The sequence below is a fragment of the Podarcis tiliguerta genome (assembly GCF_965153285.1).
Source record: "Podarcis tiliguerta genome assembly, chromosome: 13".
In the NCBI taxonomy this organism is placed as follows: domain Eukaryota; kingdom Metazoa; phylum Chordata; class Lepidosauria; order Squamata; family Lacertidae; genus Podarcis; species Podarcis tiliguerta.
This window is the reverse complement of record NC_139546.1, coordinates 34,448,600-34,471,921: the sequence shown is the minus strand read 5'-3', so window position 1 is coordinate 34,471,921 and position 23,322 is coordinate 34,448,600. Positions and strand designations below refer to the sequence as shown.

Here is a 23,322-nt window from a genome sequence, read left to right as displayed (position 1 = left end):
TTTTCGAGGCTGCTGGTCCCTTATTTTCAGATCTGTAAGTTGACAGCTATGGATGAAATGGGTTCCCCCACCATAATGGAACAATGCCACTCCTCCCATTCAGAATCAGTGGCTGATGGCAGCTCTCAATGCTTACTGAAAGCTCAGGCTGGTATTCTAGCCTTACAACTCTCTGCCTTACTTCTTCATGGGCCACAGAGACTTATTCTTGCTCCACTGAACTGCCTCTCCATTTACTTCTCATTCCAAAGCACGCTAAACGGTCTGGGCCTGGTTAGTAATTTACCTGCTCCCACCATACCCTCCAACATTTCTCCGGTGAAAATAGGGATGTCCTATTCAATATTATATTTATTTTATTATTATGTATACCCTCCCCATCTGACTGAGTTGCCCCCAGCCACTCTGGGCAGCTTCCAACATATGTAAAAACATATTAAACATTTTTAAAAAACCTTCCTTACACAGGGCTGCCTTTGGATAACTTCTAAAGGTTGTACAGTGGTACCTCGGGTTACATATGCTTCAGGTTACATACGCTTCAGGTTACAGACTCTGCTAACCCAGAAATATTACCTCAGGTTAAGAACTTTGCTTCAGGAGGAGAACAGAAATTGTGCTCCGGCGGCAGCGGGAGGCCCCATTAGCTAAAGTGGTGCTTCAGGTTAAGAACAGCTTCAGGTTAAGAACAGACCTCTGGAATGAATTAAGTACTTAACCTGAGGTACCACTGTATAGTTATCCTTGGCTCAGTGGGGTCACATAACTCCATACCTGCCAACATTTCGCTGATGAAAATAGGGACGTCCTAAGGAAAAGCACAGCATTCTGGGATCAAACTGGGAACAGGGATGACTTTTGTAAATCTGGGGCTGCCCCTGGAAAATAGGGACATTTGGAGAGACTGGCTCCCACTACATGCATTTCCCTCTTCTTTTAAAATCAGATATTGGGGCTCTTCTCTGGGGTTCGCCTGCTGCTGAATGAGGATTCATGAGTGTTTTGTGACACGGCTTGCTTTGTGGTGGCACCACAGCTATGGAATAGCCTCCCCCCAAGAAGCCCCCCAAGCGCCGGCCTTGCCTAGTTTTTATGGGAATTCTTAGACGGTTTGAGATCATATATATTTACCACCAAATACTCATATATTTTTTTATTTTAAAAAATGGAATGCTTTATTCGTTCATAGCTCATCACACTTTGGTCACTGTTACAGTTCAGCATCAGGATGCAGGGAAACGGGTAACAAGGGAAGAAAATATCACAAACCATTGACATAATCAACGTCCCTTTGCAGTGCCGCAAAGGGCACGGGCACGTTCTGCCGTGAAGCATTCTCGTTGGAAAAGTACAGCGAAGTGTCAACATTTCAAATGCAAATCGCGGTTAGAAAAGTTTGTTTAAATAAATAAATAAATAAATAAATAATAGCTGGCGCAACCTGATCCTTTTTACCTAAACCACTCTACATTGAAATAAGCCTGTTTGGTGGTGCTGGCAAGAGGAAGGAACTGCCTATGCCTGTAAAGGAACATGAATGAGGAACCCACTCTAAGCCTATCTCTTTAATATCTGGCCAAGCTACCAGTAGCGCCTTACATTTCTGCTGGGGGAAACAGCCACACACTGCAGGTCCAGAGAGAATGCAAGATAATGCTCCGAATCAAATGATTAGCTGCTGTGCCCTGTCCTGATCTACAGAGCTCCTGGTGGGCATTGACCTCATTTCTCCTCTGCTCTGCTCCTTTGCGGGTGTTCCTTAAAAAGGAAGCGGCGGAACAGAGTAAGCGGCAAAGAGCTATAAGGCACAAGATTGTCCTGAGCATGTCTACACTACTGCCTTAAAAGCTAACGGTCATTCCTTCTCCAGAAAGCGAAAATAAATATGCAAATAAGAATATATATATTTCTAAATAAATAACAATATATAAGTTACTTGTCAGCTGTCTCATTATGCCACTCTTCTCTGCTTCCCAACTCTTCCCAGCCTCCTTCAATAAATTAAGCTGACATTCAATAAATAAGTTACTTAAATAGATAATAAAAATAGAAATAACCCGCCCCCCAAAGCTGGCAAGAATAACAACATGTTGAAAGCGCAAGCTATCTTAGTCTGACGAAACAAGGATTTCGCCTCTGTTGTTGCTGGGTTTTCCTTATGTGCCTGCAGCGCATCGTTTGCGCATGAGTGGGATGCAACTTTGGGTTGCGGGAGTCCACAGTGTACTGCAAGGTCACTCATTAGAGTCTGGGTGCCAAGCGCCATCTGCTAAGCTTTCCTTCTGCTCCGTTTCTCCCAAATGTCGAATTGTTCCATCGTTGTAATTACACGGCAAGAAAACCCACTTGTCCAAGAAAGCTTCCAAGGATGTCCCGGGTTATTTGAAGACGTAACTCGGGCTGATGATGCCAGGGTTGTGGCCCATCATGCTGAGGGGATCGGACGACTCAACGTTCAGTTCCTGTTCGTAGAAGTCGTAGTCCACGAACACGGGTTCGAGGGGGATCTTGTTGACTAAGGGCAAGAACTGGGAGAAGGGAGGCAGCTGGTGACTCCGAGGCAGGTTCCCCATCGAGCTGAGGCTGACGGGGATATTGTAGCTTTCAGAGTAGTAGAGGTTGTAGCCGTCACGGAGAACCTTCTCGTGGAAGTTGCAGGCCTCCTCAGAATACGATAACTATTGGGGGAGGGGGGAGGGAAAGACATGAGGTTTTATGCATTCGTATCATTGTGCGAAATCTAACATCCACCATATCACAGGTGGGGGAAACTTTGGCCATCCAGATGTTGCTGAACTACAATTCCCATCATCCCTAGCTATGGATCAAGCTAGCCGGAGCTGATGGGAGTTGTTGTTCAGCCACAGTTTTCACCACCCAATCACTATGGAGGCAACTGAAGTATCCTAGAAGAGGACAATCCAGCCTTTACTTAAATTCCTGCAGTGAAGGATAGCATGCAGCTTTCTATGGAGGCAGACTGTTCCCCTGGTTAACAGGTTTTATAGTGGTACCTCGAGTTAAGAACTTAATTTGTTCTAGAGGCCCATTCTTAACCTGAAACTGTTCTTAACCTGAGGTACCACTTTAGCTAATGGGGCCTCCCGCTGCCGCCGCACGATTTCTGTTCTCATTCTGAAGCAAAGTTCTTAACCCAAGGTACTATTTTTGGGTTAGCGGAGTCTGTAACCTGAAGCATCTGTAACCTGAGGTACCACTGTACTGTTTAGGGAATTTAGCGATGGGGAATAACTGCACCACAGAAATCGGATAAGTGTGAATTTCAAAGGGTAGCTGTGTTTTTCAGTTTTCATATTGTTCTGAAAAGTCTGAATTTGATAGATTTACCTTTAAAACGTGAACTGAGTCAAATTTCTATCCCCTTTCCTAATTGTTTACGAATGATGGAAGTTGCCTCATCCCTGCCGTTTCTGCCCACTGGATTTTTTCCAGACACCCAGAAAATCAATCCTGAGGGCCCTGGTTATTTGCAGATGGAGAGATCAAGAGAGTTCAGTCTTTCCTAGATGCATTGCAGCACACAAGATAGCCACGCAATCTGCACCCAGCAACCGCAGGTTGATTCTACAGTGGCTGCATCCCAGCCCCAGACTGAGCTGATCGTATGCCTTGCAGACCAGCCCTAGTCAGTATGTCAGGATCTGCATGCGATCAAGAACAGGTGTGAAGCAGGGCAGGAATGGAATGGAATTCCACCACAACATGTTGACCTTCCAGCAAAAGGTTTTAGTTCCCTCCCTTTGCCAAAGGGTCTATTTTAATCGGCCACACTTCATAGAATCATAGAACGGCAGAGTTGGAAGGGACCACAAGACTCATCTAGTCTAACCCCCTGGCAATGTGGGAATCTTTTGCCCAACGTGGGGCTCAACCCACAACCCTGGGTTTAAGAGTCTCATGATCTACTGTCCAAGCATAATCTCAGAATTTGGTTCAAGAATGTAATATATTTTATCATTTGTCAATAGACTTCAATTGTTTATATCCTGGTCATGCAGGAAAACATTTTGTGAACGAGTCTAGAGCAGAATTGTCCCACACGCAACCTCCTCTGAACTCACACTCTGAACTGCCGGAAGATGCAGGCATCTTAACTTACCGAGCCATAGAGGCGTCCATTTGGCTTCATACAGAGAAATCTTGAGGTCTTCATGGCCTGCATGCGAATGATTCCTGGCTTGACTGCTTTGATCTCCATCAAACCTGGGGGGGGGGGGGGAACCCAGCAGAGAACAGGTGGTGAAGGATGAGAACCCAGGAGTCCTGGACCTTTTATTCTGCCCATTCAGCCTATTCCAATCCACCAGTAACCCTGGCCTGCAATGTCTGCATGGGGACCAGATTCAAAGTCAAAGAACATTCATATATTTTTTTAAATCTCTGATCCACTCTTTCCCCTATTCTTTCCCCTCTCAAATATTCATTGAGCCCACATACAAAGAGGTCCCTCCAAGTATGACCTGTTTATTGAGCGTTTGTCCTGATTCATTTGCACAAAACATAGTGTTAGATTCCATCTGGCCTTTGTTGAGCATGTGCTTATAGGGTAGTTCTACAACAATGGGCATTCATCCTGATTCACTTTATGGGGTGTTCACATGTCTTCCCATTAATCATTTGTTCATCCCGTGCTTTTCTGTCCGTTCCCCCATCACTTTCCTAACTGCAAAAAACCTGATCCTTCTTTTCAAGTGGATTTGTTGTGCCAGGACGAGAGAGCACTTTAACCGTGCGAACCTAAAATGCCAATATGTGCTTCAGTCCTTCCCACAAAACAGTGACAGTCTGGAGGCATCTAAAGTAGCATTCATTTGTTGTACAGAAGAGGGAAATTTCAGAAGGTGCCGCTCATCCCAGAAGAGTGCCAAACTCTGCATCTGCTGTATTACCCTCTTCCATAAAATTATTTGGCTTCTTGCACCCCATTCCATCCCCAGCCAGCCCCTTATAGACCTCCAACTACATTAACTGGAGTGAGAGATGCTATCTATCTCTCTATATCATCTGTCTGTCTATCTGTCTATCTGTCTAATCCAGCCTTTCTCAACCTGCGGGTCCCCAGATTTTATGGAACTACAACTCCCATCACCCCTAGCTAGCAAGGCCAGAGCTCAGGGATGATGGGAGTTGTAGTCCAACAACATCTGGGGACCCACAGGTTGAGAACCACTGGATCTATCATTTATCTGCCTCGTGCCACTTGAAAGAACGTGAAGGTTTTTCCCAAATACTTACTGTATATGTTCTGGTATCTGGAGCCGCGCACCGCGCCATCTGGCATGATCTCCAGGTGGAGTTGCGTCTGGTCGTCCGCCGTGTACAGGTGGCGAAGCCGGACTTGCCCATCAAACTGTAAGAGGGGGCTGGAATTTGGTAGGGGGAAAGCAGGAGCCATGGGGAGCAGCAAGACAGCCCAGAAAATCAGGCAGACGAGAAGATGGTGGAGGGCTACAGAAATGGCCAGCATGGCTGAAGAAGGCCCAGCCCAAGGCAAGAGAATCAGGGTGCCAAAGACAGGGGCAGAAAGAAACTGAGAGCAAGATTCTGGTCCTCAGCCTTTAGCAGTTGCCCTAATTCTTTCTTGAAAGACCCCCAAAGGTCCTGGCTTCAACTTACTAGGACTCACAACCGGGAAATGGTGTTGAGCCCAGGTGGTTCTGGGTCCAAAAGGGAATGCAGTCCTCTGAAAACTGTTCGATGGGGTTTGCTTATTTTAGAAAGGAAGGAAGAAAAACCCAAACCACCTCGAAATAAGGGAAAGAGGCGAATAACTCTCTCTTTTCTTGCTTCAGCTGCCTCACTCCAGGTTTGCTCCTGTCCAGTAGGAACAGAGGTGTATATATACCCCAGCAGAGGTAGATGCCCTTCCCCTTGGCGTTCACTCTGCCCACATCCTCCTCCCTCCCCAGTCCTGCCCGCTCCTGCTTCCCCACACTCTCTAGGTCTGCGTATGAGTCACGGGATGCCTATCACCGCTGCCCCTAACGTGGGGTCACGAGGATGCCAAAGTCTAAATATTATCATTCCGCAGCTGCTTTCATGCCGCCGACAGGAAAGAGTGATGTAACTTTGGGGAATACAGGAGTTAGAGAAAGGCACGTTGTGCGGTGGGAAGGGGGAAAGCGATGGAAACGAGTGCGAAAGCCTCAACTACCTGACAGCCGTCCAGCAACGCACCAGAGTTGGTCTGGCTGTGCATCTATTTGTCATTCTGAACATCCACACCTGAGACCACGACGTTCCTCACACACTGAGCTCCTGCACGAACCTGATGTTGGAAGTGCAACAGCGGGGATCATTCGGTGTTAATTCTATTAATCATAGAAATCAAAGAATGGTAGAGTGGGAAGGGACCCTGAGCATCATCTAGACTAATCCCCTGCAATGCCAGAATATGCAGCTGTCCCATCCGGGAATCGAACCTGCAACCTTGGCGTTATCGGCGCTAAGCTCTAACCAGCTGAGCTATCCCTCTATTGTTAAAGTCAACTAGCCAAGAGTGGGAAGGTACTGCTTGGGGATCAGGCAGAGGAAAGGAGGAGCGTGGCATGGGACAGAGAAGGGAAAAGTGTGTTGCAGGCCCACCCATTGCACATACCCCTTCTTGCCCCACCTTCAATCCAAGCCTGTACCTAGTTTCAGAAGGTGGGAATTATAGCTGTGGGTTAAACCACAGAGCCTGGGACTTGCTGATCAGAAGGTCGGTGGTTCAAATCCCCACAACAGGGTGAGCTCCCGTTGCTCGGTCCCTGCTCCTGCCCACCTAGCAGTTCAAAAGCACGTCAAAGTGCAAGTAGGTACCGCTCTGGTGGGAAAGTAAACGGCGTTTCTGTGCGCTGCTCTGGTTCGCCAGAAGCGGCTTAGTCATGCTGGCCACATGACCCGGAAGCTGTACACCGGCTCCCTTGGCCAATAAAGCGAGATGAGCACCGCAACCCCAGAGTCAGTCACGACTGGACCTAATGGTCAGGGGTCCCTTTACCTTTAACTTTATGGACATTGCCACATGCCCCCAAAATCAACAAAATCTAGCCTCGTTCAGCATCAGGTTTTGTTGTTGTTTAGTCGTGTCTGACTCTTCGTGACCCCATGGACGAGAGCACGCCAGGCACTCCTGTCTTCCACTGCCTCCCGCAGTTTGGTCAAACTCATGCTGGTAGCTTCGAGAACACTGTCCAACCATCTCGTCCTCTGTCGTCCCCTTCTCCTTGTGCCCTCCATCTTTCCCAACATCAGGGTCTTTTCCAGGGAGTCTTCTCTTCTCATGAGGTGGCCAAAGTATTGGAGCCTCAGCTTCACAATCCGTCCTTCCAGTGAGCACTCGGGGCTGATTTCCTTCAGAATGGGTAGGTTTGATCTTCTTGCAGTCCATGGGACTCTCAAGAGTCTCGTCCAGCACCATAATTCAAAAGCATCAATTCTTCAGCGATCAGCCTTCTTTATGGTCCAGCTCTCACTTCCATACATCACTACTGGGAAAACCATAGCTTATACTATACTATACTATACTATACTATACTATACTATACTAATCAGGTAGGTCCCATCTTGAAGAGGCTTCAGAGGCATACCTAGGCTCATTTGCACCCGTGGCAAGGAGCTGTATCAGTGTCCCGTGTCCACTGGCTGCCCAAAATAGTGGAGGAGGAGCCCAGGGGGTGCGCAGACAGAGGGGTGAGCTCCTAGCCACTCCAAGCCAGAGTGAAAAGGCACAATTTTGCACACCCACACCCTGGGCCTGGGCCCTTGGCAGAGGCCAGCTTAGCCAACCCCTGGGTACGTCCTTGAGAGGCTTTTCCTCTCGTGGGAGAGTGCCTCTTCGCAGACAGTGCCTTCCGTTTGCCATTCATACTAATGCCAAAAATAAATCTTTAAACTTAAATAAATCATTAACTTGAATCAGTTTTTACAACCCTCCCATTAAGTTGCCGCTATTCATGTCCTGTTGACTTTAGAACATCCATAAATACTGTATATATTTTCATGTAACATTTCCTTGTATTCAAATCGCAGATTCACAAATGTCATCTTGCCTTTACATTAACACTGTCATGTATGTATGTGGCCTATTGTATGTCTAGAGCTGGGATCAAGGCCATATCCTGCACATCAAGATTTCTTTATTGGAAAGGGATGTCTGAAGGACTGTGGTATAAACGTTAGCAGTAATATAACTGTATTTGATGTTACCCACTCTGGGATCTTATGGGGAAAGGTAGATGAGATATCTTATGAGCAACACAAGATTTTGGGAGGCGGCGATTTCTAACACAAGCAGCACTGTTTCCGTTCCGCTACAGTTTGGCTTCTGCTGAAACCTATGTAACTCATCTCACTATCCGAAATTAATGCAATAACAACAAATCAGAAAAAAGTAATGTGATGGTTTATGAAACACTGAAGACCAAAAATTAATAATGGTGAGTACTGCTCATCATTGCTTTCATGGCTTCCATTCCTGACTTCAAACACAAAGGTGAATTGTGGCGATTTCTGTTCTGGTTTCTGACAGAATTCTCTGACATGTCCATAATTGTGAGGCCTGCCCTGCTGTTAGGTACAGCGAATCAGCTGCCTTAAGCGGCAGAAGCTGTGGCTGTGTTTGGGGCAGTCTGCCTGGCTGTTGCTGCTCAATTCCCTACTCCAGTCCTGTTGGAAGACACAGCTCTGTGTGCCATCACTGGTGCTGAAGCCAGTAAGATTCAGCTGCCAGCCTGGATAACGTCTGTAGAGGAAATGGGAGCAGAGCTATCATGCCCTCTGCTTCAGGGTTGGGCTGGTCCTGTTTGGCCAGGAAAGGTCCCATCCTTTCTATCACCCATTCGTGATGATTCGCGCTCATGATGCTATCAGGGCAGTCACATGCGATTCTGCTTTTAATGCTGTTTGCGCCTGGAAACATCTTGGGTTGGCCACGCTGCTTCGTTCCCAGTCACTGCGAGGCCCGTAACTTCCCGTTGAATCCTGACATCTCTTCATAGCGTAAGTGGTTTGTTTTTGCCCCAGTTTTGTTGGGCTATAGCTCCTCCGGACAGCGACAACGTGTCAGCGTTCGGGAAGCATTGCAGAACAAACGGAAGATCAGATCCACCACCAAGGCACTATTATTGCATCATGGATACGTTGAAGGAATGCAGCTGCAATAAAACGCCGGTCTGGAGTGTGCTGTTGATTTCCCCCACTAAGGGGGGCGGGGGAGCAAAGGAAACTAGACTTCGGAGGAAGCTGGCCACCTGTGGAATTGTACCTAAGCGCTGAGATCAGGAGGAGGGTTCCCAGCAATAGGGACGTGCTATTTCCATGATGCTCTGGTGAGCTTTCATAAAGCAGCCCCCGCAAACCCGGATGAGGTTCACCTGCTGCTTCTGACTATGACACACACACACACTATCGCTGTTTGGGAAATTACAAACTCTCCTGTTGTAATTTGGGAATTTCTTTTTGGAGGAAGGAGAGGTTGGGGTTGAAAGTTGACCTACTCAGCCACTTCCGCAGCTCACAGACATTTCTCAGCTGAAGGCCATAAAATATTTGCGTTTCTGGCAAAGATGATGGGAGTCAGGACCCCTGTATGGAAACCTGACGGCTCTTTTCCTCCCTTGACTTGCTTCATTCAAATTTTCCCACCTCCCCTCCATGCATTTCCAAAGCAGTGGGGATTTGTGGATTAGGCAATGTTGCATAGTGGTTAGAGCACTGGACTAGGACCAGTGCTTTTTTTCTGCGGGGACACAGGGCTAGGCATGCTGAGACGCTTCCAAGGGAACGGGGGCAATTGGCAAGCCCCCAGCTGGCTCCAGCCCACCGGCCGACGTGCCGGTCAAACGCCAGTCCTTGGTGCAGCATGAAACTGCGACCCAGAGCTTCAGAAGCTGGTCACGCAACTCAGCAGAACAGAGGTGGCAGGGAGAAGCTATGTAAAGCATATTTACAGCAGTTTATTCAGCGTATATCAGGTCAAAGGAAAAATGTGTCTTCTCCTAACAAGGCATACCCCTAAACATTTTGTGAATCTAAGTTTGGCCTCATTGAGGGACAATGTGGGTGGCACTGTGGATTAAACCACAGAGCCTAGGGCTTGCCGATCAGAAGGTCAGCGGTTCGAATCCCCGCGACGGGGTGAGCTCCTGTTGCTTGGTCCCAGCTCCTGCCCACCTAGCAATTTGAAAGCATGTCAAAGTGCAAGTAGATAAATAGGTACCACTCCGGCGGGAAGGTAAACGGTGTTTCCGTGCGCTGCTCTGGTTCGCCAGAAGCGGCTCAGTCATGCTGGCCACATGATCCGGAAGCTGTACGCCGGCTCTCTCGGCCAATAAAGTGAGATGAGCACCGCAACCCCAGAGTTGGCCATGACTGGACCTAACGGTCAGGGGTCCCTTTACCTATTTTAATATGAGTAGGAAAATGAGAGTACCCCTAAACATTTTTTTTAGAAAAAAAGCACTGACTAGGACTCAGGTGATTTGGGTTCAAATCTCTACTCAGCCATGAAGGATGTGCTCTCTGTCTAACCTTCCCTGCAGGGATGTTGTGATGAATTATAGAATTGTAGAGGTTGAAAGGACCGTGGGGATCATCTAGTCCAAGCCCCTACAATGCAGGAATCTTTTAACCCATGTGGGTCTCAAAAACCCATGACTGAGATCAAGAGTCTCATGCTCTACCGACTGAGCTATCCCTCAGGTCATAAGAAGAGCCTGCTGGATATCAGTACAGTGGTACCTCAGGTTACAGACGCTTCAGGTTACAGACTCTGCTAACCCAGAAATAGTACCTCGGGTTAAGAACTTTGCTTCAGGATGAGAACAGAAATTGTGCTCTGGCGGCGTGGCAGCAGCAGGAGGCCCCATTAGCTAAAGTGGTGTTTCAGGTTAAGAACGGACCTCCGGAACAAATTAAGTCCTTAACCCAAGGTACCACTGTATATTAGGAGAAATCAGCACTAAAAAGGCTTTAAAAACAAGTTACAAACCTGTGAGGAGATGTGAAGAACCAGACTTAAGACTGGGAAAAATCAGAAACTGAATTGACAGATTCACCCATCTCCCTACCCCATTCTGAGTAAACATACTCAAGAGTCTGCTGTGTCATGGAATTCAGGGATAGGTCTTGGCCAGCTCAGAAGAGAAGACTCAGTTCTCAGCTGTAAAATGGAAACAACTTTAACCACATGTAAAAGCCAGAACACCTATTCTCCATGAGGAACAGAAGCCTTCTCCTGCCTGCTGCCTCCTCCCCAAAGTTTTGGACTACAACAACCATCATCCATGGCCACAGATGAGCTGTGGCTCATGGGAGTTGTAGTCCAACACATCTGGAGGGCCTATTGTGGGGAATGCTGACCTATAGGATAAAGAAGTTCAGAACAAGAGTCACAGACAGCCTCCCCCACGTGCAGGGGCTGTGCCACGTTTCCAAAAATCCCAGGTGTGGGTCCTCAGAGATGCTTAATGGAAAATCAACTATTTATTCTCCACACAACAAACATAAATATCTGTCTAACCGAGTCTCTGCCTATTTTTAGTGTCTTTTAATCACGAGCATCGGAAATGTACAGTACATGCCAAATAAAGAAAGGATATTTTTAGTTCAGATGTATTGCTCTACTTACAGCGAGCACCTTCCAAAAATATAGAAATTCCTTGGGTTGGGGGAGATTTTCTGGTGAATTCATCTGAGTTATATGAAGGCCAAATGTAATGGAAACCGAATTACAAGTGCCAGGACTGAATTTATAAGCATATTTCACATTTCCCAGGAATTAACTATGTTTAAGAGTAAACGATGAAGAAGAGTTGCCCAAAGGTGTGAAGTGAAAAGGGCAGGCTGTGTTGAATGCAGGATGTGGGGGGGAATTATCTATGGGGCATAAGAAGAGCTCTGGTGGATCAGGCCCGTGGCCCAACTAGTCCAACATCCTGTTCTCTTATGGGACAGCCAGGTGCCTAATTCCTCAATTTTCATTCTTCGTTGCGCAGCATTAGCATACCAAAAAACAGCAACACACAAATCCAAGAATCAAGTTAGAGGCACAGTTCCACTGAATGCCCTTTTTGGAGATTTGGGGAACAGTCCTATGTGCAAGAAGCTGGCATAAAGCAAACTGGAATAAAGGAAGCTGGAATAAGGTCACACCAGATCCAAATCCGGTCTAAACCTGGCAGAGTGAACACAACCCTTTAAAGCATACCCCTCAACCGTCCTGTTTTAAGTGGGAGATCCCGGAATTACAGAAGCCTTCCCACCTTCTGATTGGATCCCAGAACATCCCATTTTGGGGTCCAGCACTCTGGCGTGAGTCAGCTGGTTCCTGCAAGAGCTTGGGAGGAGCACCCCAATTTTGATCAGCAGGCTATTGGGGGGTATGTTAAAATAATGCTGTATTTCTGTTTTCCCCAGGTCATGTGACCATGCTGAACAGGCCAACCAGAATTGCAGCTCTGTTCGGTGAATAGGTTCTCCTCACACCCAGGATTCTTTGCGGTGGAGCCATGACTGTTGAAGAGGCACAATGCCCACCACCCTTACCCAATGAAAAAGTCAACTCAGAACTTTGAACCCACAAGAATTCTCAAGAAATTCTGAAGTCCCCTGAGAATGAGTTGGGCAAATGGAAGCCTCTTTTGCAAAGGAAGGAAACTTGGGGAAGCAGAACGGAGGACAGATTTCTGCTCATCTCTAATCTCACACAACACAGTCCTCTATTATTAAGTAATGTCCATTCCCATGGGCAAGATTCTTCTACAGCGCTTACTCAGAAGTAGGTGCCATACAGACAAAGTCCCCTACAACCTTTAATTAACTTTCCTAAATTCCATTATCAAGGTTTAAATTTAATTATATCACCCTCCAGCTTCTGCCTTTAATTGCTCCCTATTCAGCGCGGTTGGGGAATTACTGATACATTTCCCTTTAATTAGATGGTTCTTCTTTCCCATGTGGGAATGCATGTGCGTTAATTGCTATTTCAGTCTCATTCTTTTTTCTTCTTTCTTTCTTTAAAAAAAAACTGCTATTTTGGAAAGGAAAGGAGAAATTAACACAAACATAAATTACCGCACAATCCTAACTCTGACTACTTGCAATGTGGCTGCTTACTCCGAGGAAAACGGGGGTAAGATTGCAGCCTTAATAACAGGAAGGCTGTAGCCAGTGGCACTTCTCAAATGACCTGTTGATTATTTCTGATTGATTTGCAGGGAGGGTTACATGGCGTTATGTCAAACCGGTGCATTTTCCAGTCACTTTCCTTATTGCAAAATGTCAGTCTGATCTTTGGGGGAAAGTGAGTTCATTGCACAACAGCTCCAAATCAAATATAATTGTGGAACCTGAATTTGCAGGTCTGTGATGGAACCCTGCCCCAAAATAGCAGCAGCCTGGAAGCGCCCCAGGAGGACAATGCAGAAAACACTGGTGTACAATAAGATAAGATGGCAACAACGTTGTCGAGGGGCCTGCGGTTATGTACTGAGCTGAATCCTAGAACAATAGGATCCAGAATGCAGCAGTCTGATTGGTCCGCAGGAGCCACCCAATCCAGCTCCAGGTGGAAGTGAATCAGCGACCTGATTGGCCTGCAGGAGCAGCCAATCAGGCTCCTGGAGGAGGTGAATCAAGATTGAACCAAGGACAGGTGCTCTCCCACTTTGCTCTGGTTTGTTAAAAAGCACCAGTGGTCATCTTCTTTGGTGTTGAATGTGCCGCAATCCAAGTGTCCCCTATCACTTGCTCACGGTGTTCTCCCCCTGGAGAAGGCCAAGAACCCTCTCTCATTGCTTCCCCTGAGGGTATGGAGTCAAACTCCCCACTCCCCACTTTAACTCAATGCGCAGAATTCCCGAATGTATGGGAAATTCCTTCCTCTTCCTGAACGCCATGAGAAGCTCATGCCACTTAGCATATGCAAGTCAGGAACGCCTGAGAGACTTTGGCCTAAGCCAGATGTGCATCCCTTCCTCATCCCCCACAGCAGTCAGGCTTGGAAGCTGTCTAAATGGGGAGCTTTGCAAGGGGGGCTACGGCTGGGGAAGGGAACTGTGATCCTCTCCTGAAAACTGGTGTGAGTGACAGTCAGTTTCCAAGCCTGGTTGCTGGGATGTGCAGAATGAAAGCCTCTTTGTGTGCATATATGTGTAATTAGCTGCATAGCACAGTCTCTAGAAAGTTAAATATCAGCCAGCATCTCCACCGACAACTGCTTCCTGTTCAGCATAGCTGTGGAATTACTTATACATTTCCACTACTTAGTCAGTTCCTTTTCCCCACTTTGGGGGGTTTGAATTACTGTTTCCCTTGCATTCTTTTCTTTATTGTGAAATGGTGCTATTTCAGAACGAATTAAGGCGAGGAAACCAATAAAAAAGAGGGCAGTACAGAAAAAACGTCGGAGGGCAATGAGCTGAAAATGATGTCACCGTCTCCTTATAAGGTAAGCGGTTGGTGGAAAGTCATTTTCTACGGTGGAAAGTCATTTTCTACTGCTACGGTGGGAGCAGCCTCAGTAGAACATGGTGCAATCCTGTACCCTCTTTCCTGGGAGTAAACCCCATTGAATTAAGTGGGACTTAGCTCAGGTTCTTCTTAACTGCCAGACCATAGGTCTTCAACCAATGGGTTGGGACCCACAGGCCAAGCTGTTGCCACCATGTTGTTCCTCAGCTAGGGCTCACCAGGCCAAAGGAGGACAAGATGCTGTGTCTGGGCTAAGACACGCATGACATTTCTCCCATGAAAATAGGGACGTCCCATTCCATAATGATAATTTTACTACTTATACCCTACACACCTTACTGGGTTGCCCCAGCCACTCTGGGCAGCTTCCAACATATATAAAAACATAATACAGTGGTACATCGGGTTAAGAACTTAATTCGTTCTGGAGGTCCGTTCTTAACCTGAAACTGTTCTTAACCTGAGGTACCACTTTAGCTAATGGGGCCTCCTGCTGCCACTGTGCCGCCACTGCACGATTTCTGCTCTCATCATGAAGCAAAGTTCTTAACCCAAGGTACTATTTCTGGGTTAGCGGAGTCTGTAACCTGAAGCGTCTGTAATCTGAAGCATCTGTAACCCAAGGTACCACTGTAAAACATTAAACATTTTTTTTAAAAAAACCCTTCCCTATACAGGATCACCTTCAGATGGCTCGGGAGTCGAATAACTCCATACCAACCAACATTTCTCCAATGAAAATAGGGACGTCCTAAGGAAAAGCGGGACATTCTGGGAGGGTCAAATCAGAATCCGGGACGGCTTCTCTAAATCAGGGATATCCCTGGAAAATCGGGACACTTAGAGGGTCTGAGACATGTTCTTCTGATGAGAGGCTCATTTTCTCAACTCCCATGCGTGGCACAAGGTTGCAGGAGAAAGACACGAGCCTTTTCCCATAAGAGATGTATTTCTGGCCATTCATATGCCTCACTTTCCTATAGGTGCAAGGGGTTCATTTTCCAGTCTGCTCCTTTCCCAGTTTGCTGGGGACTTGCATGCAGAAATGTCAGCAGTGGTGGGGCAGCTTGGTTGCCATCATGGCAGAGCAAAGGGGGCCCAGGAAGTTAGGCAGGAGTCCGATGGCTGCAGGAGGTGAGGGTATACACCATCCTCACCCGTCTCTCTGCAACTTGAAGCAAGGTTGGGTTTGGCAGTGAATTCCTTGATGGGCAGAGAGGGGAGTCTGTGTTGTCATTTGGGAGTCCAAGGTGGGTCTTCGTCCTGAATCTGCTGAAGATCACTGCATTAGATCACACCTTTGGCTCACAAGGTGTTTCTGTTTTATTCACTGATGGTAGAGAAATGGGTTGACCTCGTCTTCATGGCATCCTGATGACTTCAGCCGGTTGGGGGGCTCACGTCAAAGACTGTGGCATGTTTCCACTCAGGACAGTATCCAAACACTGCACTGACATTTAACCATCTATCCGAATTATAAACTTACCAGCCAGGCCTGGAAGACTGGCATTCTTGTGACATAGACTGCATTGCCATAATACTTAAACTACGTGAATATGCCACCTCTTTTAGGAATGTCTGGTCCGATTTGGAAAATTTATGGCTCAGGAGAACATCAAGGAATGGTGTCTGGGAGCATTCCTTCCTCTCTGATTTGAGACAAGAGCTGTCTGGATCTCAGAATACTAGGTTTCTACCTGTAGGGTGTCCTCCTTTTTTTAAAAATGCAGGGAGCATTCTAGGTAGTCTCTCCCACTTGCAATATGATCAAGACTAATCTTGTAGGACTGTTGCATCAGCTGCTGTCAAAACACACGTCCACACACCCCATACATAACAACAGTGCCAGGAGGGCAGATGGGAGTGGCAGCAGAGTGGTTTGTGGATGGCACCAAACTGGGAGGGATAGCTAATGCTGCAGAAGGCAGATAGAAGAACTGGACCCAAACTAACCAAGTGAATTTCAAAAGGGGCAAATGTCAGGTTCTACACTCCTGTATCAGCCTCAGACTTTAACCCCAAAGGCGCACTCCCCCATTGTCTCCTGAGACAGATGGATGCCAACAACAACATTTAGCCAGGAACAACCAGCTGCACAAATATAAGATGGGAGATACCTGGCTTGCCTGCAGTAGATGTCTTAGTAGACCACAAGCTGAACATGAGTCAATAGTGTGATGCAGCAGCGAAGAAAAGCTAGGCTGCATCAACAGAAGTATAGTGTCCCAATCAAATGAAGTAATAGTATCACTCTACTATGCCTTGATCAGACCACAACTGGAATACTGTGTCCAGTTCTGGGAGCCACAATTTAAGAAGGATATTGACAAGTTGGAAAGTGTGCAGAGGAGGGCTACCAAGATGGGCAAGGGTCTGGAAACCAAGCCCTATGAGGAACGGTTGAGGGAGAAGTGTTTGTTTATACTGGGAAAGAGGAGACTGAGAGGAGTTATGATAGCCATCTTCAAATATCTAAAGGGCTGTCACATGGAAGAGGGAACAAACTTGTTTTTTTTTCCTGCTCCAGAGTGTGGGACCCAAACCAATGGATTCAAGTTACAATAAAGGCAATTACAGATACACATCAAGAAGAACTTTCTGGTGGTAAGAGCTGTTTGACAGTGGAATGGTCTCCCTCAGGAGGAGGTGGCACCTATAATGGTCCCCGGTTCTGCAATTTATTCCACAATAAGCCTGTTAGTCTTTTAGGGCTCATCCAGACTTGTGCCTGTTCCCATGCCTAGAAAGCGGGTTTTTTCCAAGTGGTTTGTTTGCCCTTGACCAGCCGCTTTCCCTTAGAAAGCCTGCTCTTTAGAGATAAATAGGAACAAACATCAATCCGGAGAAAACCTGATTGATGTTTGTTCCGATTTAGCAGTAAAGTTTGCATTTCCCAGCAGTGGGGCAAGGGCAAGTCTGGATGGACAGACAGACACAAGGCTCCCTTTAATTTCACTTAAGTAATGTCAGACATGGCAAAGGAGGGGGGGCTATTAGGTTTGGGGAGAGGAGCGCTAAGCCTGGATTCCTGATCTTTCCCCATTCTCTTCCATTGGCTGCACACAATGGATTTAAAGCACATGGTTTCTCCCAAAGAATCCTGGGAAATGTGTTTTGCCCCTAACAGAGCTGCAATTCCAAGCGCCCTCAACAAACTACCATTTCCTGTCCAAGGACAGGAATAAACACCCCAGGCAGAATAATTGCCACACACAGGGAGAACAAGGATATAGTTTGAGTTCCTCACTTGTAGTTTTATAAATCATTCAATGTGTCAACACAAACAGAAGTTATTAATATTGCAGTTGTTGTATAAGAGATTATTATTATGACCGGGATGTAATGGAAATTAATAAGATTTTGGAATGCAGAAATAAAGCAAATAATCAAGCCATCAATTCTAGCATATTCTAGATAATTATATAATTATCTAAAATATATAATTCAGTATTTGAACTATTGGTATTAATAATTGTATTATAAATTGATATTGTTAGAATGAGGCTATTATTGGATTGTAATTGAAAACTAATAAAAATTATTATATATATAAAAAAACAACTACAGTTTCCAAGGATCTGTCACGTGCTTGAAATGTGCGGTATGTACACTGTCCTCTTTCCCAAGTGACAAGGTGCATCTCTCTCCACCATAATTCCTACTCTGCCTCTTTGCTAATTCCTTCCTTTCCCATGGAATAATCTCCTTCTGTTGCTTCAGCCTCTAGGCCTGGTGTTAACTTGAGGGAGGAAACGCCATCCCTGTCCAACAGCATCACACCCACCCACCCAGCCAGCTGCTAAATATTTATGCCTAGAAGCCTGTGAGGGGTGAGACATCCACGCTGCGTTGCTGCACACAAAACACGTCCCAAAGCACTTATGGTAAACGAATGCTGAAACCCTCAGGCCTCCTGACGCAGGGACTTCCGGGGAACACTTTCTCCAAACAGAAGTCGTGTGTGAACCAGAGACATAAACAGAACCAGATGGCATTGGACAGGAAAGGAACATTTGATGTCGTTGGAAGTTAAAAGGGAAACCTGTCTATTTCAGATTCTCATTTTTTCCACTCTTTTACATAAGTTCCATTCTCCCCATTTTCACAAAAGTTTTGGGGCTAGTCCTCATGAAAATCCAGCACCGGTTTGGTGTGAATTTATCCTAATATACGTAACTTTGTAAGCACTTTCCCCAAATACACAAATTTTGTAAGGCAATTGCCCCTAAGATAACACATTTGTGTCTTGTATTTTAACTCATGTATGCCTCTTTATATACACTTTACCCTGTGATATGCATTCTTGTATACATTGCCTGAGATCAAGGTGAGAAGGTGAGGCCTTAACCGTTTACTCTCCAGATGTTGCTCAGCTGTATCTCCCATCAGCAGGTGGCAAGTCTCAGGCCCTCAGGATATTAAGAATAATGAACAGAGTGCTTCTGATCATGTGCTAAGCAGCCCTTCCATAAATGTAATCACACTTATTTCTGTTTGGAATTAAGATGTGTGTGCATAGCTTCCAAAAGAGACTATCTCTCCCTTGTACTTTTCTCTCTGAGTATACGTCATTCTTAGTTTGTCTATCATTTTTGGCTTCAGTGCCTTTCAGACGCCCATTTCCCCTCACTGTAAAAGTGTGGCCATCATGATACAGCAAATTCTTTGCCAGTGAGATCTTTGGGAGGGGGGGTGGTTAGAAAGAGAATGTGTGTCAGAGGTCCTGGAGGCAGGATTGAACCCTCCAGGAAATGCCAGCGAGGTGTACTGTAAGCCAAAGAGCGATTGCATCAGGAATCCAAATTATATACAAAGCAAAGATGCCCCCTTGGCAATGATATTTGCTTTGGCCTCGTGCCTCTGTCTAACAAACAAAGTCCCTGTGAATCTTCAAGCTGAGGGCCGTTTCTAGCTTGGACCAGTTTGCCAATGGTGAGCTCATGATAGGAACTCAGGGCAGAGTAACCAGCCAGTTTCTCACATTGCCCAACCAAACAGATGAAGTCTCCAGGCCCACGGATCCCAGAACAGAGGCTAGGTTTTCACAGCAATGACCTCCCTTGCTCAGCTCTCAGCCAACTAAGGATGCTGTGGGACAACATGGCCAATGCAAATATTTGCCTAGCTAGGATGCTTGGTTTGACAGAACTTTGGAGTTTTGTACAGCAAAAACTAGGGAGAGAAACATTAATCAGCGATAGTGAGCGATGGGGACCACGTAGGGGCCAGAAAAATGGGATCCCCCTCTTCCCACAGTGTCCTCCTAGGGGAGCCAGGAGTCAAGCCACACAGGCCCTGCCCTGGATGTCTGATGCAGCACAGCACCCATTCTGTTGGCAAATGTTCGCACGACGCAGCTGGGGTTCTGGTAGCCGCCATTTTTATTTCCCAGCATGCCCCACAAGTATTATTGCTCTGGAACACTGACAGCTTTCCCAATGGCCTGTTTTATGAAGCCGTTGTCCAAGTCTGTTTGCAGAGGGATTCGATTTGCTCGGCTTTTCACTCTGCTTTGTTTTCAAGGAGGAGTTAGGTGATGTTGTGTCAGAGGAGTTCCCTTATCGCGAAAGGCCAATCAATGTTGGCAAAGACAAACTATAAGGGTGCAACCTCCATTTGCTGGTGTGTGATTGAATCCAAAATAGTGACAGTCTGGAAGCAACCCAGAAGGAAGATGCAGGAAAAACTGGAGTGCCGTAAGATTGCAATGATGTTTGACAAGGACCCCATCTGCACTTTGCCTTTAAAACAGTAACATACTGTTTTAAACAGTCATGGCTCCCCACCCCAAGGAATTCTGGGTACTGTAGTTTGAGAGTTGTTCGGAGACCCTTATTCCCTTCACAGATCTACAAATCTCAGAGTGGTTTAACAGTCAAATCCTCTTCCCAGGAAACTCTGAAAAATAAATGGAAGTCTGAAAATGCCTGCCATGTAAAATTAAGATAGCAACACAGAGTGGGTGTGGGTGGGTGTCTGAGAACCACTGTTTTAGTTTCTCACAATACCCCTGAACTAATGTTGCTCAAAGTATTAACCACTAGCTCAGAGTCTGCTATACTATTACACTCCAAAATCTTGCTAGTCTTCATAGAGGCAAGGATGATGCACATCTTTAGATCAGGGAAAGCTTCAGGAATAAGGACCTGTCACACACACATAAACCTTACGAGGCAGTGCTTCCTGGACTGATCCTGCACAGGCTATGGCCTTACAGCCTAAATTATCTTTGTCAGGTCAGCTGAGAGAGAAGGTCTGTGAAATGTCTTAACAGGAAATTCCTCGGGCGTCTCTGTGTTGTGAAGGTTCAGGAACAGCCGTGCAATGATGTGTTCCAATGAGGATGCCAGTGTTTATGAATTCATGGGTACTTGTTGTTGTTTAGTCATTTAGTCGTGTCCGACTCTTTGTGACCCAATGGACCAGAGCACCACTAAAACACAGGGGTCAGTAGGTAGAATTTAATTAAGGTTTGGGGTGCTGAAGATGGGTGACAATCCCAGGTGTATTAAGATGTGTGTTGGACACTTTTAATCCTATGGAATCAACATGTGTTAAAAGCTAATTAAGTCAGGCTTCGTTGTGAAAGGGCCATTAAGATTACACAGGATCAAAGGACTAGGTTTGAGAAGGCAAATGGATGGGGCCCTCCCTCTCTCCCTCAGCAGGTAAAGCTTAGGTTATAGAGGCTAGAGAGCAAGGCAAGCCAATGCGGATTGCTATGGCTATAGAAGAAGCAAGACTCTTTTGGGTTATAATGCTGTGAACCCTTTCATCATAGGCTCAGGTTGTATATATGTAATAAACAAACCATATATCATAAAGACACCACAGTCTGTGCCTCGTCTTCCCCAAAAGGAAACACAAATGCTGGGAACCCCTGGAATCTCACACTGCACAGAGATTGGGGTGGCGTGTGACACAGTTATCTCCAATTCCTGCTTGTGGGTTGCAAACCCTTCCCCACCCCCAGCCTGGCCATATGTGAGCTGAACTAAGGGTAGAAGAGCTTTTTAGATATGATTGGGCTCCACCCTCTTTCCCCCTTAAGGTGGCATAAATGCCCCCCCCCCATTTATCCACACAACAGCCCTGTAGAGTAGGTTACATTGTCCTGTGCTCCACTCCCATTCTTCTGCAGACTCCAGAGTTCCATGCTTTTCCTTTGCCAGCTGGGTTATTTGCTCCCTAAAATACTCCAAAGCCTGTGTTGCCTCCAGAAACATCAGTATTTTGTAGGAGGGAGGGATTCAATCACATACCAAAAATTTAGGTTTGTTCAGTTGAAGTGGTCTGGCATAACAAATCCAGTTTGTTTGTTTGTTTGTTTGCTTTTAATGAAAAAGCACCTTTGGCCGTTAGGAAAGTGATGGGGGACGATGATGATTACCCTGTACATTGTCCATAGGTTGCCCCAGCCCCATACTCCATATATTTTAAGCACGCAGCTTTCCTCAAAGAATCCTGGGAAATGTAGTTTGCTAAGGTACCGGGAATTGTGGCTCTTTGAAGGGTAAACTACAGTTCCCAGGATTTGGGGGGGGGGGATATTCCTTAAGTACAGTGGTACCTCGGGTTAAGTACTTAATTCGTTCCAGAGGTCCATCCTTAACCTGAAACTGTTCTTAACCTGAAGCACCACTTTAGCTAATGGGGCCTCTTGCTGCCACCGCACCGCCAAAGCCAGATTTCTGTTCTTATCTTGAAGCAAAGTTCCTAACCTGAGGTACTATTTCTGGGTTAGCGGAGTGTGTAACCTGAAGCGTCTGTAACCCCAGGTACCACTGTATTTAGTGTGTACACAGATATGCACTAGAAAGGATGGGATAAAGGGCTGGCGAAGGGGAAGATGCATAATAGCTGCTTAATACGGATTAAATCAGGATGAGAATGCTAATTGTTGGATAATCTTCCCCCAAAACAAATCGGAATGGATGCTTGTTGCCTAATCTCCATGTAAGCTTTGGGCAAGCTAATCAAGATGAATGTCCCACTAAGTGGATTCTCAGGAAAGACTCCTGGGCCATCCTGGGAAGGGGCCCAATCCCAACCTCCTCTCAGCTCACCAACCCCTCCTGCAAAGCACCTGGTCGCTCCATTTCTTCCACCCCCTGAAATCTCACTCATAAAAAAACAAACAAACCGAAGCCGGAGCAGAAGCGTTTATTTGGCCAATATGCATCTGCTTCCTTCCTCCTGGCAAACAGTTTCATAATCCAACCCTCGACCTTATGCAAACAGGAAGAGGGGAGCTTGCCCGGACAAGTTCTAGTGTGAATTAGAGGATGTAATAATGGATCAAAAGACAGCAGGTGTGATTCATCTGGTTGTTGTTTTTACTGCGCTCGTAACAAATAAAGGTGTGGGTGGTGTACATTTGAGTGGGTCGGAAAATCCTCAGCACCAGCCCTTAGCCTGTGTTTGCAGAGTAAAGGTAAAGGGACCCCTGACCATGAGGTCCAGTCGTGACCGACTCTGGGGTTGCGGCGCTCTTGCTTTATTGGCTGAGGGAGCCAGCGTACAGCTTCCAGGTCATGTGGCCAGCATGACCAAGCTGCTTCTGGCGAACCAGAGCAGTGCACGGAAACGCCGTTTACCTTCCCGCCAGAGTGGTACATATTTATCTACTTGCACTTTGACGTGCTTTCAAACTGCTAGGTTGGCAGGAGCAGGGACTGAGCAACAGGAGCTCACCCCGTCACGGGGATTCGAACCGCCGACCTTCTGATTGGCAAGTCCTAGGCTCTGTGGTTTAACCCACAGCGCCATCCACGTCCCTGCAGCCCTTTCTGAGAGGCTAGCTTTTATGAGCCGTGTTTGCAGAGTATGGCTCATAAAAGCTAGCCT

At 46.4% G+C, this 23,322-nt stretch overlaps 1 protein-coding gene across 1 annotated transcript; it reads right to left on the bottom strand.

The window, feature by feature from the left end:
* Nucleotides 1–258: 258 nt before the first annotated feature.
* On the bottom strand, nt 259–5,838 carry FGF21 (fibroblast growth factor 21). The gene is made up of 3 exons (XM_083411691.1): nt 5,257–5,838; nt 4,121–4,224; nt 259–2,678 (listed from the first exon to the last, which is right to left on the bottom strand). Exons 1-3 carry the CDS (start codon nt 5,486–5,488, stop codon nt 2,379–2,381), a joined length of 636 nt encoding a protein of 211 aa, XP_083267817.1. The 5' UTR covers nt 5,489–5,838; the 3' UTR covers nt 259–2,378.
* Nucleotides 5,839–23,322: the final 17,484 nt, after the last annotated feature.

Excerpts from the sequence above, each read along its gene's own strand:
- FGF21 (XM_083411691.1), bottom strand. The coding sequence starts at position 5,488 with ATGCTGGCCATTTCTGTAGCCCTCCACCATCTTCTCGTCTGCCTGATT. Across the intron at positions 4,225-5,256 it reads CAGATACCAGAACATATACA|GTTTGATGGAGATCAAAGCA; the intron begins GTAAGTATTTGG and ends CCCCCCCCCCAG. Across the intron at positions 2,679-4,120 it reads ATGGACGCCTCTATGGCTCG|TTATCGTATTCTGAGGAGGC; the intron begins GTAAGTTAAGAT and ends CTCCCCCAATAG.